General features: G+C 42.1%; 1 protein-coding gene across 1 annotated transcript; it reads right to left on the bottom strand.

Annotated features, from left to right (window-relative positions):
* Positions 1–13,513: 13,513 nt before the first annotated feature.
* On the bottom strand, positions 13,514–13,951 carry LOC137736032 (uncharacterized). Its single transcript, XM_068475377.1, has one exon. The coding sequence runs from the start codon at positions 13,949–13,951 to the stop codon at positions 13,514–13,516; it is 438 nt and encodes a 145-aa protein (XP_068331478.1).
* Positions 13,952–14,764: the final 813 nt, after the last annotated feature.

Here is a 14,764-nt window from a genome sequence, read left to right as displayed (position 1 = left end):
GATGTGCATAAGGACATAGGGCCGAAAGGATCCGCACAAATCAAGAAGGATTCATCTAGAATCACCATCGAGGAAGGAATTGGATTGGAGCACAACGAGCATGCCACTACCCTAAAAACATCCAATATGGCTGTGCCTTGTGCTAAAATTGGCAAGAGGGTGGCTACTCTAGGGGCATGCCACAACATCCTAGTAAGTCTCCAATCCCAATTCCGATCCCCATTTCAACTAATAGGTTGTTACCTTCTTTGGTGCAGGTACCCAATCAATTTCAAGGTGGTGGGAGCATGTACATGGACGTTCGGAACCAAAACACCACCATCAGGGAGGATCGTTATCCCCGCCCATTCAGTGAGCCATATTATGAAAGTGTTCAAGGAGCATACCGTGAAGGACATACCCCTCCATGCCGTGGGCTCTAAGTAAGAAATGAAGGTTTCATCCGGCTGCAAGACGATAAAGAAAGCGCTACTTGGGAGGTAACCCAATACACTGAATAAAATAAAGCATTGATCTCCGAGAAGTTACAAGTGTGGAAAAAAAAAAAAAGAATAAAAGAATGTAACTTTCACAAAGGTTGTTTACGTGAACGGCATCGGAGCGGGAGGCATCGGAGCGGGAAGCATCGGAGCTAGATCATTCGAGGCCTCAATACTTGGTGGAACGCTGGATGACCCAGGAAAAAGGTGCATCTGGAGATAAGCCGCAAGCCTTTGACGGTCACTTTGAATCCGACCTTCAGATTCTTGCAGCTCATCAAGCTTCCTCTTCATGCCTGTCGAATAGTTATTTGCAAGCACGTGCAAACTTCTATTCTCATACTTAAGCTGTTTGATCTCTTGCTTAAGACTTTCCACCTCTGCCATCAACGATTCAACCTGACGGGAGCGAGCAAGTAGGCGTTGGCCCATGTTGGACACAGAGCCTGCACACTGAACACTGAGAGCGAGGGACTCTTGAACGACCAACTCATCGGACCGTCCTGAAAACAGCCTACTACCTTTAGGAGTGAGGAGGTTCCTAGCTACTATCGTAGCTGTTATTGCATCCGTCATCATGGAGTCTTCACCTATAAGAGGACCATTAGAAGATAAGAAAGAAGGATGTCATACATTACCTTGACGCGGCGCACCCGTATCACTGTTGAGACTCAATTCTAAGCAAAGGTTCGATGGGTTAGCCATTTTTCAAAGGTGTTCAAAGAGAAGGGTTGGATGGAGTAAAATCTCAAAGGGCCGGAGACGATTTTCAAGAATGGGCAATCTTCAAAGTGTGCATGTTGGAGGTGATCGATACCTCTATAAAAAGCCAAGGCGACACGACCACCGATTCAAAAAACCGGAATTTCCTGCGTAAAGTTCGGCGACGCTCTCTCGACTTTTCAGAAAACGCGTTCAACTTTGTCAAAAGATCTCTGACAAAGTTGAAAACACGTGGAGGTCATCATCGCAACTACACACTTTTGCCGACAAGCGTGAAGTTCGGCGACGCTTTCTCTGCTTTTCAGAAAACGCGTGCAACTTTGTCAAAAGATCTCTGACAGAGCCGCATCCGCACTACTTCTTGCCGTTCAGAAATCGAAGAGGCGTTTGTTCAGAAATCAAAGAGGCGCTAGCTTAGAAATCAAAGAGGTGTTCGTTCAGAAATCGAAGAGTCAGCACTCTTTTTCAAAAAGCCGGATTTGCTGGATCAAAATTTTTGTCGACAATGGTAAAAGAACAGTACCACCACTTGCTATTGGGAAGTCCCTATATATGTCGACCTTCATCTTTTATGGCAAGGCAGACCTGAAGAAAATGCCCAACTCTTCCTCACCTCTGAGGGCGCACTCCCAGCAAAGCCTCTCGAAATACTCAATTTTTTCTTCTTCCCCAAAGAAGATACCAGATGCCTGGAGTACAGATTACCCAGGAGGAAACGGTAGATTGAAGCATGTGGAGACAAGCACAACAAATACATGTGCTGATTCAAAGTTAAAAGCAAAAGTATCTCATATCATGCTCTTTCCCTGTCTTTTTCTTTGTCCTTGTTCTTACTCGCATGGCAAAGTGAAAGAAGCAATCAGCCGGCACTTGGAGTCAGTCTTCCGATCTGGAACCGACTACCTGGAATCTATTCCCTGGTTGCTTACCTAGCGTTGCTCTCGAATAGTCATCTTCAACGGTTGATACACTTCCAGAGAAGGGACCACTTCTGCAAAGGGGAGCAAGTAAGACAAGTGAAAATGATACATTGAAGCATGTGGAGACAAGCAACAACTGCATATGCTGAGTTATCCTCTAACCCTCTTCAATACGAATTGGAGAGATTGAACAAAGAAACAGATAAAAGGAGTAAGCTCAGACCTTCGGGGGAGAACAAAAGAATCCTCCAGCCCAGTTCAAGAGTAGCCTGTGGAAAATCAACGATTGGGGGAGACCAAAAGAATCCTCCAGCCCAGTTCAAGAGTAAGCCTGTGGAATCACCAATAGTAAGCCTGTGGAATCACCAAGATCAACCCATGCATTCAACAAAGGAAGACCGAGAAAGCACTCCAATTCCAGATTTGCGTCCCTAAACTCTTCTCTTTGTTAGTTACATTCTGCCATGTTTAGTATGTCTAAATGCTGTTTGTGTGTTTACTTATGTTTTGTGTGAATCTATGCTTAAAACATTGAGGACAATGTTTGATTTAAGTGTGGGGGGGGGGGGGGGGGGTAACTAAGTATATTTGATGCAAATTCGTGAGATTTTATCACCCATAACTTCAAATGTTGTTCCTTACTGTTTTAAGGTGTTTTTAAGTTGTCTTAGAGTGTTTTAGTATGTTTTGTTTTTATAACTCCGAAAATCACATAAAAATTTGAAAAACATGTTTTGAAAAGCCTAAAAAGAGTGTTTTGAGTCGTTTTTGTGTGTTTGTGTCTTAGGGTACCTTCCAACACAATGATAAGGATTTGGTTTGTAATTGCATGACTGTTAAAAAGAGTTATAAACATAGAGAAAAGTTTGATTTACTCTTAGTATATGCTTGGTTATGGTTATAATGTATGACTTCACATGCAATCATAAAAGAAAAATTCGTTTTTGTAACATGCTTGAAGGAAGGAACTCAAACAAACGCTACAACCCTATGAGACTCGAGCCATTACCTTCTTTGGAGAGTTATAATCTGTGATTCTTTGTTTTCTAAAGTTGTTGCATGATCTCATTATTCCTTGCTTGGTTGCTACTTAGAATGCAATTGTATCATGATAGAACTAAATGCTAGAACTTATATCCGTTTCATTCAAAGCATGACATTGAATTGCATAACATATATCAAGATGAAGTTGTGTAGTTGCCACCATAGCCAAATAGCCTTACTTCCCATATTTCGTATATGTTGTAAGTTTTAACCCCGTTGAGCTTTGTTTAGCCTTTATTCTTTGTTAACCCACATTATCCTCACCTAGCCTAGTTTAGGACAATCCACACCCTTGTTCTTAAAAGATAGTGAGCATGACTTAAATGAATTCCTTTTGAGTTACATTATGCAAGAAAATGAGTGTGGGGGAGGGAAAGTTTGTTCTTAAGTTTATATGTATGTTTTGAGATTCAAAAGAAAAGAAAAGAAAAATTGTGAAAAACATATGAAAAAGAAAAACAGAAAAGAAAAGAAAGAAAGAAAGGAAAAAAAGCTTGTTCCCCCTTGTTGTTCAGAAGTTGAGTTTTCATTCAAAAGTGAATTCTAAGTTGATTCAAGTGCTTTGCTCACTATTTCTTTAAGAACCTTTGTTTTCCATATCCCTTCTTTGTTATCCACACACCCCAAGCCCCATTACAACCCGTGACTTCAATCTTGAGTGTTATGTGTTTCAATTTGTGGAGTTTGAACTTGGTATGAGCATATGGTGTCACTGGTTCTCGCATTTAAGTAGGAGCATTCCATTCATGAGATCATACCGAAACATGCTTATTAACTCCAAAAATTGCTTCCTTTGAGATACATATATGTGAGTGTTCGTTTTCATGTTTACATCAATCCTCTCACATGTAACTAGATTAGGGTGTGTAGTTAGAAAATCTGAGTGAAAATTGAGTGCATATCTTGTAAGGAATTAAGCAAATTCTCTAAGGCATGTTACTACATTCAAAACATGGTTTTAAATGCTTAATTGTGAACTAGTATGTGGTGACCATGATTAAGAATGTACTTAAGTGTAAAGATGGCTAAAATCTGTGGGAATAATGATTTCTAACATGTCATGTGCATTGGAAATCCCTGAGACGATTGTTGGAAGGTTTAGGTTGTGTTTTACTTGTTTAGTGTCGTTTTGTTTGTTTGTTATCGTTTTGTTTTGCTCGAGGACTAGCAAAAGCTAAGTGTGGGGGAATTTGATAGGAGCATATTTATGCGCCTTAGTTTGCTTGTTTTCTTGCATTTATGTTGCTAGTACTTAGTAATTTTAGTAGTTTAAGCCATTTTCGTGTGTTTTTAGGTTCATATGGCTAAGGAAGCAAAAAGATGCATTTTGGACCCTTTTGGAGCACTTTTGGGCTAAGGATGGATAGCTTATGCTTGGAGCCAAAGTGTTGGACGAAATTGAAGGCCTTGTATGCACTCTAGGACATAAAACAAAGGGCCTAGCCCATTCTAACACCTTGCCATGCATCCAACACACATTCTCTCCCAAAAACTGTACACACCATTCACCCTAGAAACCATCTCAGCCATTCACTCCAACACCCTACACTACAACCTTGCACATGCTTTCCCATTTCATTATTCATTCACTTTGCATTCCCTTTGCATTCAGCCACATGCACTTATTCTTTCATCATTGCACCACCAATTCAACACATGCACCCATCACCTAACACAAATCCTCTAATCCGTGCATTCCCTTTGCATTCCAGCCACTCCACATTCATCACCAACACAATCATCAACAAAAGACCCATTCCTACCCTTGCCGTGCATAACCCACCACTTTCCAACCTAATCCACATGCATTCATCATCATAACCTAGCTGTCATTCCACATGCATTCCCCTTACAATTTCAGCCATCCCACTTCATCATTGCACATGCATTCACCCTTTAATCCATTGCAACCACATGCACTCCCATTTTCTCCCAAAACCGTGCACATGCATTCCCCTTGCATTTCCAGGTTGTCCACTTCATCATTGCAGCCACCATGACATTATTCCTTCATCATTACACCACATTCAGCCATTCACACCAACACAACCCTTTGTGCCGTGCATTTCATGTTCATTCCAGCCATTCCACACACACAACCAACCTAGCTGTCATTGCACATGCATTCCCTCTTTAATCATTCTTTCCTAGCTGTTTTTCACATGCATTTCCTTCATGATGGTAGCCACATATTCACCCACATGCACTCCCATCCCATTTCCAGCTTTCCACAAACAACCTAGCTGTCATATTCCCTCTTTTAATCATTCATCCACCTATAAATAAACATCCATTGCAGCCACAAGAGGGGGGATTCATTCATACAGAAATTCACATCAACAACAATCCACTTTGAGCCGTGCAAACCATCCAATTCCCATTCACCACAGAAATTCATCCATTCACTCCATTCCACACATCCTTGCCGTGCCTTCATTCCAAATTCCAGCATATATACAAACCTTCCTTCACCATTCCACTAAACCTATCATTCTACATCATCCATAATCCCCAAAACTCACCTTAGACCTTATGCTGCAATAAAGAGGAAGAGAAGAGGGCCTAAACGTTCATACAATTCAAGTTTCAGTTGTTGAAATGTTTAGGTGTTTCTTTTCCTTTGATTTTAATGTTTAATTTAAATTCTTTTTGTTTTGTACGTATGAGGAACTAAACCCCCCTTGGCTAGGGGGGGATTCGAAATACATGTTTATGCTTGCAATATGATTTGATTACTTCTAATTGCGTTTCATAAGTTGTGAATTCAATTTACTTATCTATGTGAATTACACTTATTTATGTATGTTTATTGAGAGTGCACGCTTAATTTTCATGCATGAATATGACGCTAGAATATAAATGAGTTTCACCTAATCGTTACAAACTTATATTCACAAGTAGTAAAAGCTGATGATCTCAATTGCGTTAAGTAAATTCTTGGCATAAGTTTCATGCAGTTCATAGTAACGAGTGCTTCGTCAATGCTTATGGTTTTCAAAGAACTTAATGATTCTTGCTTGTATCTCTATTATGCAGTTGATATAGGGAACTTGTGGGGAATGCTTTGGGTTGTCGTATGCAATCATCCAATTCAATAACGTTAGGAAAATCTAAGGGTTAATTAGTGCAGTTCACGGTTAATCTGGGGCGTTGAGAATTCATGGTTTATTGAAAAGCAATTGGAAATCGTTTTATATGCAAGTATAACATGTGTGGAGATGAACCCCTTAGCTAGCCTTCATTCCATTCATTAAATCCAAATTCGTTTTAAAATCTGTTCGTTTTACAAAGTTTTAAGTTTTGTTTTCAAATTCGTCAAAACCTCAATCCCCCTTTACTTTAGTGTCCAATTTAGTTAGAAAGTGTCTTAGTTTGTGTTTCTAAGTGTTTTGAATCAATTTATTACCCAATTTTGTCCAAAGTAGTTAAAGTGCTCAAAACTGCCCAGATTGTGTTTTTAAGGCAGTTTTGAGTGTTTTGGTGCTGTTTTGAGTCTTTTGGTTTGTTTTAGTGTTTTAAGTGTTTAGTTTTACATTCTTTGAGTCTAGTTTAGTGTTTTATATTGTGTTTTTACGTTTTTGAGTCAAATCCAAGTGATTAACAATCCCTCCTAATCCTCAGTCCAGAACGATCCCTACTTACATACTTACTACAATTGATAAAAAAAGGGTTTAATTTGTGTGCGTATAATTCTCGCATCAGCCGCCAAGCTTGTGATTGACTTGATTTCTCCCAAGGGTGAAAAGGATGAGGCTGCTAGATCTGTGACGATGACGTCTGTCGTTCCAAAGGTGGCTAGTTTGATTACTGATAGGATTGCTCAGCGTAGAAGTTCCTATGTGCCTCTAGTGCCAAAACGCCCATTTGGGGCTAAGTCTGGATCACCTTTGGAACGACTTGCTACTATGAAGAGTAATAAGGTGCCTTTGCCTGCTAAAATGGCCCCAAAACCCATTCCCTCTACTGCTGAGACTGATTTGTCTTCTGAGAAGTTGAAGACTACTCGTGCGAGTAGTTGTGAGAAATCCACCAAGTCTATTTTTGGGGAAGTTGCTAAGATTTTTGCGCTCTTAAGATCAAATCTAGTCGAGGACATGAATGTGTATGCCAATTTTGTTGATGGCGTCAAGGGGGTTGTTGGCCTAAGTTCGTTTGCGAAGCATACGAGCAAGTATAGGAAGACTGCTTTACTAACTACTATGCAGAAAAATGGTGATTCTAGTAGCTGAGTCTATGTTCCTTGATTAAGAAAATACCAAAGTTGCCAATGAGGTCGTAAGAACTGTGGCAGCGGAAGCTTACTCCTCGACCGGGGAAGTCAAGAAGTTAGAATATGAGCTTACTGCTTCGAAGGGGTCTAGTTTGTGGATTTGAAGAGTAGGCTTGACGCGATCCGAGTAAAGTATAAAAGTACATAAAAGGAGATCAGGTGTTACATACTGCTCTACTATTTACGCAAAGGATGAAGAACTCATCGTTGCTTACAACTAAGTGATCCACTTCAAGAAGGTTATTGATAGGCTTGAGCCTCAAGTGTTGGAACTCCAAGGTGCTTTGAAGATCAACAACAATCTAAAGAAAGAAGCAAATGAGTTGTAGTGAGTTTGTGCTTGTTTGCTCGAGGAGAATGAGCAGTTAAAAGGTGAGAAGGCTGGGTTCGAGGCTTCATTTACTTAGAGTCAAGCTGATTTCTACAAGCTGGGTTATGTAGACCATCTCTTTGGATGGTCGTCTGACTTGGAGTTTTCTGGTAAAGACTTCGAGACATTCTCTATTTTTTTTCGAAGACTTGCTCTTTTTTACTTTTGAGTCTTATTGGTGAAGTAGTTGGAGAGGTTGGTGCCTAGGTTGGGGCAGCTGGGGTTGAAGCACTGGATGGTGCTGCTAGTGTGAGTGTCGCAGCTGTTGAAGGTGTGGTGACTGAGTAGTCGTGGGATGTTCAAGCTGCTAAAAAGTAGTCTTCTTGGTAGCCTTTAGGATTTTCTTTGATTTCCTTGTTGTTTTTGCTTGCTTAAACTCCTTCGATCTTTGCCAGTTGTTTATCAATTTTGCTAGAAAATGTAATAAACTCATTTCCTTCGCTTTTCTCCATCTATGCTTGTTTTGTTCATGCCCTAACCTTTAGACTTTACAGACCAGTGGCAGGCATGCTAGTTTTCTATAAGAAGATAGGCATACAAAGCCTATGCAGCAGTAAGTGTCGGTGTAAAACTTCGCAAAGTTGTTAGCCCTAGGGTTGGCAGCCGAACGCCTTAGTTACAGAAACAAACAAGTCCGCGTAACCACTAGGCTGTTAACCTTAGCTTTCTCCAATTCTGTAGGTTGCATAGCAAGTATCACAACACTTTAGGACTTGGTGTAGGTCATTTCGCGCTTAGCAGAGATGAAGCTTATTGACCACGTAGCATGTTGGCAGTGGATAAAGCTTCGTATATGCACACTATCTTGTTTAACCTTTCATAGGAACATGCAGTTTGTATAAGTCTAGTGTGGCTGTACTGCTTGAAGGGCAAGTCGTAGTCTTCTAGAAACCGTAGGCTACCTTAGTGCACTAGGTAGCAGCTTTAAGGTTCCAAGGCAGCCATCCGTAAGGCGTATTGCATTATGTACCCTCTCTGTCTCTGGGGCCCCGTTCCCTGCAGATTAAGTCAAGAGACACAAAATCCTTTAGTTAGCTAAGCCTTTAAAAAGACCATTGTGGCTACTTCTAGGAATCTCGGAGCAAACCATTGTGCATTTAGTTATACTAGGGCAGCCCGGCTCATCTACGTTTGGATATTCAGAGTGTAAAGTTTATCCTTCCGCTCTAGAGAGCAGACCTATATGGGTGTTAGGGAATTGGTTTACCCTATCACACTGGAGAGCATGGTTGGTTCCTCAGGGGATGTAATTCTTGGGATGAGTGCCTAAGAAGGGGGCGGTCTTCTTTTGAAGTGCATAAGTGATCAGTTGTTGCAGACATGCAGTCGAGCCAAGTTGCAAATTACTTCTGAATTCCTTATTGAAAAATGAGTGAAACAAACAAAAACTTAGCTGTAAAATAAAGACTGCATAACAACTGGATAATCCTCGGCTCGCAATGTGGCGCCCGTTGAGCTACTCAAGTTCTTCGGGCTTTGATGTAGCGGAAGGTTACACATGGTACTTCCTCAAATTGTAGGCGTTCCATTATTTTTCGATCTCTTTGTCGTTCATGGTGGTGATGGTGTAATTACCCTTACCGCCTACTGTGCTGATCTTGTATAGACCTTCCCAGATGTGATCCATCTTTTTGGAGTCTTCTATGCGGGCAATGATGAAGGTTTTTGTTAGGATTAGATCTCCGGGTTTGAACCGTCGGATCTTAGCCTTTTTGTTGTAGCTAGAGATGAGCTACTGCTGGTAGGCTACAATGCGAGTGATGGTCTGCTTTCGTTTCTCCTCTACCAAACCTAAGCTTGCGGCCATCTCCTTACTATTCTGCTCAATACTTAAAAGTAGAGTGCTGATACTTGGCACGATAAGTTGGGAGGAATGATTGCTTATGAACCAAATGCTAAAGAGAAAAGAGTCTCACTAGTTGCTCGTCTTTTGGTGGTGCTATATGCCCATATACATCCGGGGAGTTTGTCTAGCCATTTTCCCTTCTTGTCGATGAGGGATTTCTTGAGGCAGTCGAGGATCATCTTGTTGAATGCTTTGGCCTGCCCATTGCCTTGAGGATATCTTTACGTGGACATGTGCTACTTAACACCATATTTTTGGAAGAACTTCACCAAATCTTTACCTACGAATTGCGGGTTGTTTATGGTGATGATGGACTAAAGGATGCCAATTGGCAAATGATGTTCCTCCATATGAAGCGATCTATATCCATCTGAGTTGTGGTTGTCATGGGCTCTACTTCTACCATTTGGTGAAGTAATCGGTTACCACGATCATCATGCCTCTACCCCTAGTAACAGGCGGCATTGGTCTTATTAGGTCAATTACCCACTGCATGAACGACTAAGGACTTGTCTGTGAGTGTAGTTCATTGGCAGGCAGTGTTGGTACCGACTTGTAGCGTTGGTAGCGGTCGCACTTTTATATTAACTTCTTAGTATCTTGGTGTATGGTAGCCTAGTAGTAGCCTACGTTAAGAGCCTTCTGTGCTAAGGATCGGCCTCTGGAATGATTTCCACAAATCCCTTTATGGATTGAGCTTAGAACCTTTAAGTCATCAAGAAGCACTAGGCAGCGGATATGTGGTATGGTGTAGGATCTTCGGATGAGAATGTCGTTCTATATGTAGTAACGTGCTGCCTTTATTTGGAGATTTCTAGACTCCAATCTTTCTGTGGGGAGTGTGTCATTGAACAAGTAGTCTATAATAGAACTTTGCCAGTTCGGAGTTATACTAACATGTGACACTTCGGCTATCGGCGCTACCTCTATGCTTGGCTTGTCTAGATACTCCACCAGGATATAGCGTTTGAGTTGGTAGTCAAAGGAGAAGCCTAGGCTGGCTAGTGTATCCGCGTCAGCGTTATTTGCCCGTAGAACTTAAGTGAAAGTGTAAGTCTGAAATGCCTCAAGTTGCTTGCATACTTTCTCTAGGTATTGCACCATCCTTGAATGTTTTGCCATATACTCCCCACTAGTATAATTGGTGATTAGCTGGGAATCGAAATGAATTGCGAGTTTTTTCACCGTTAAGTCTTTTGCCATTCGAAGGCCTGCTAGTAGGGCCTCATACTCTGCTTCGTAGTTGGATGCTTGAATCTTAGAGTGATTGCCTGCTCGAGCATTGAACCGTCTGGGGTGACTAGGACCACGCCTATTTCTGATCCTTTATAGTTGAATGCGCCTTCAACATGTAATTGCCAGAAGTTTCCGTTAAGGGGAGCAATTACGGCTAAGGTCTGCTCGGCTGTTTCTGGTGTGTCGTTAAGCCGCTCTGGTACGTTACTTAGGCTAGGCTTGAATTCTGGTATAAAGTTCGCCAAGGCTTGGACTTTTATCCCCGTGCGAGGTCGAAAAACTAAATCGTATTGGCCAAGTTCCAACGCCCATTTCATCACTCATTAAGAAGCATCCAAACTATGTAGGATTGATCATAGAGGATACTGAGTCATGATGATGACTGTATGAGTTTAAAAGTATGGTCTGAGCTTCCGAGCCGCAACAACTAGCGCCAAAATTCACTTTTCAATCTTCGTGTATCTTGTTTTTGCATTGAGAATAGCTTTAGAAGTGTAGAATACTGGCAATTAGGCCCACAACTCTTCTCGTATAAGGGCATAGCTTTTCCCGTTGTGCCCTCTTGATGGCCTTGAAAAAAGGTTTGCATTGATCAGTGAACCGCGAGAAAAAGCGGTTGAGGGCAGCTGTTCATTCAATCAATCTTTTGTTATCCTTCAAGGTAGTTTGAGATTTCATCTCTATGATCGCTCAGATTTTCTTGGGATATGCTTCGATTCCTCGTTAGGTCAGTAAGTACCCTAAGAATATGCCTGAAGATACTCCAAATATGCATTTGGAGAGATTGAGCTTTATCTTGTACTTTCTAAAAATGTTGAAAGTTTCTGCCAGGTTGCTGATGTGGTTTGACCGTTGTTTACCCTTCACCATGATGTCGTCGACGTAGACCTCCATGGTTACTCCAATTTTTTTCTTGAACATCATGTTGACTAACCTTTGGTAAGTAGCTCTCGTGTTCTTGAGGCCAAAGGGCATGACCTTGTGGCAGTAGGTGCCTCGCTCGATCTCGAACACAGTTTTTTCTTTGTAGCTGGAATAAGCATCCAAGAAATTGAGCAGATGGTCCCTAGAAGTTGAATCTACTAGTGGATCAATTCGGGGAAGTGGATAATGATTATTTAGGCATGCTTTGTTAAGGTCAGTATAGTCTATGCAAACCCTCTATTCGCCCTTCTCTTTCTTCTTTACTAGCATGACGTTGGCAAGCCATGTTGAGTGCGCTACCTCTTCTATGAATCTGACCTCCAACAACTTGTCAATTTTTGCTTCGATGATCGTCGCTAGTTCGCAAAATGCCTTTTTTTTTGCATCACCGGTTTAGCAACAGGGTTGACATGTAGCTTGTGGCAAACTATCTCAGGATCGATGCTGGGCATGTCGGAAGGTGACTATGCAAAGACGTCACAATTTTCTCTTAGGAAAGTCGTAAGTTCTTCCTTCTCGGCTGGGCTTAGACGTGAGCCGATTCTAGCCGTCTTTTCCTGCTGCTGGGGATCGAGAATGATGTCATCGACATCTTCTTCGGGTTTCCATCCTATCTTGTCCGCTTGCTGTAATTGCTATTAGGTAGCTTCTTCGTCCTTTTAGACCTTAATAGCCTCGACGAGGGTAAAAGTCGTCTTCTTTGATTCCTTTAGTGCTTGCACAGTGCATCGTAGAGATGTCGCCTGGTCCAACTTGATTTCACCAACTCCTCATCTTGGGATGTGGAATCAGAGTTTTTGATACTTGACGAAATTGACGGCATCCAACTTGATCAACCAAGGTCTCCCAAGAATCCCATTATAGGGGGGATGGGTCGCTTAAGATTGTGAATGTCTACTTTAAGACAACTGGTGGTGTTTTCACACCAAGTGTGATGCTGCCGATGGCATTCGAGGTGTGCCTGTTGAATCCGGTAAGTACCTCTGCTCGGCGTATAATTGTGTTTTCCAGGCCTATCTTCTAAATTACTGAGAGTTGAAGTAGGTTGACTGCACTTCCATTGTTAACCATCATTATGTCAATTATAGTATGGGCTAGTTGAACAGATACTACCAATGCGTCGTCATGTGGGAAGTCGATGCCTTCTACATCCTGCTCAGTGAAGCCAACGATGGGTTTAGGTTGGGTGTTAACTGGTTGGATCTATGAGACTAGTAGAGCCTACTAGATCTTCCTCTTTTTGGAGTTGTTGGTGGCCCCCACGTGCTCGGATTCGGTGAAGATGCCATTGATCCGGATAGTTTTAGTTTACAGCTCTTCATTGGCATCTACGTTCCTTCTAGGCTGCGTAGCTAGCTTGTCCAAGTATCTGTCAACTTTGCTTTGTTTCACGAGATTCTATAAGTATTTATTCCAAGTGTAGCAGTCATCAGTTGTCTAACTGGGTCCTCGGTGGAATACGTAATACTTGGTGTGATCTAAATTGGAAGTATCTCCCTTTGATTGTTTCGACAGCTTAAACCATGGCTCATTCTTGATGTTGCAAAGGATTTGGTGGATTAGGATTGAGAGCTTAGAGTAGTTCTTGGTTGTCGGGCCTTCCTTGGTCGTGGGTTGGTCCCTACGCTTGGCCTCCTGCCTGCTTTTGCTGGACTGCTTCCCGTCCTTCTCCTTTTGAGCCATTGCCGACTCTTTTCGAGGTTACTCAAGCACTTTGTCTACTCGACGGGCCTCGTCCCAAAGTAAATGCTTCTCTGCTAGAGCGAAAGAGTTTGCCAAAGTTAGATCGTCTTTCATGATCAACTCTCTAAACAGTAGGAGGTTTGCTGGAAGTCCTTTTTGGAAGGCTGCACTTGGTATCAAGTTGTCACATTCAACTATCATCACATTCTCTACTTTAAACCTCTTCACGTAGTCGCATAATGATCCTTTTGGGTTCTTCTTCACATTGAACAAGTGGTTGGACTTTTTCTTGATCGAGCGGTAGGATGAGTATTCTTTGCTGAAAACCAAAGAAAGATCATCAAAACTGTGGATGGATAGTGGTGGCAGGGTGTGGAACCAATCTTGCTCCTCGTCTTGCAAAATGGTGGCGAATATCTTGCACATAAGAGCATCGTTGTTTTGGTAAAGGACCATTGTGCTCCGGTAGTGCTTCAAGTGCCTTTCCAGATTTCCATCTCATTTGAAAGATATGAAATGTGGCATGCTAAACTTACGTGGAGAATCTGCCTGCGCGATCTCGTCCATGAAGGATTACCTGCTCATGTTCGTCATATCCCATTGTAATGCTTCATCGGCGACTTTGTTGCATTAGAAATCGCACAATTGCCCATTTAAGAGACTCTCTACCTCTTCCTGAATCTGCCTTTGTTGAGGTAGCGGAGCTCTCGGCTGCCCTCGATCTTGACATAGTGGTCTAGGCTACTCTTGTACTTGCTCAGCTCGTTTATGCCACGGCAGTGGTGCATGTGGTTAATTTATAGCAGAAGAGGGAATTCTTCACAGGCTACCAGTTAAACTTGAGCCGGATTGAATGACTGATTTTTTCCATCTGTTATGTTGCCTACTCCGATGTGATGTGAATGATGCTCCTTGCGGGCCTAGCCGCGAATGAATGCTTTGTCTGGAAGGCTGCTCATGTTGATTCTCAGAGTGTGGCCCCAACCTTGAGTGTATGTTTGTTCGCGGGCCTAGTCGAGAGTGCATGCTCCTCCGTGCACTAAGACAGGAGTTTACGCTATCTTGGGGGCCCTATCGGGAGTGTACATTGCCCGAACCCTCAATTTGTGGCTGGTAAAAGCTGATTCACCAAGGTTATCTGTTGTGCAAAGGCAACTCTATGACTTGTTAAGACAAGTGTTGTTTGCCATTCGGATTCGAAAAGCTTAGAAGAAATGCGTCTCCTTAAGGAATGGAAGTGTGGTAAACTCCGGGCGCGAGATTTGAGTT

The sequence above is a fragment of the Pyrus communis genome, chromosome 6 (assembly GCF_963583255.1).
Source record: "Pyrus communis chromosome 6, drPyrComm1.1, whole genome shotgun sequence".
Taxonomy (NCBI): Eukaryota; Viridiplantae; Streptophyta; class Magnoliopsida; order Rosales; family Rosaceae; genus Pyrus; species Pyrus communis.
This window is presented reverse-complemented; position numbering and strand designations above follow the sequence as displayed.

Coding starts and splice junctions, on each gene's coding strand:
- LOC137736032 (XM_068475377.1), bottom strand. CDS start 13,951: ATGGTCCTTTACCAAAACAACGATGCTCTTATGTGCAAGATATTCGCC.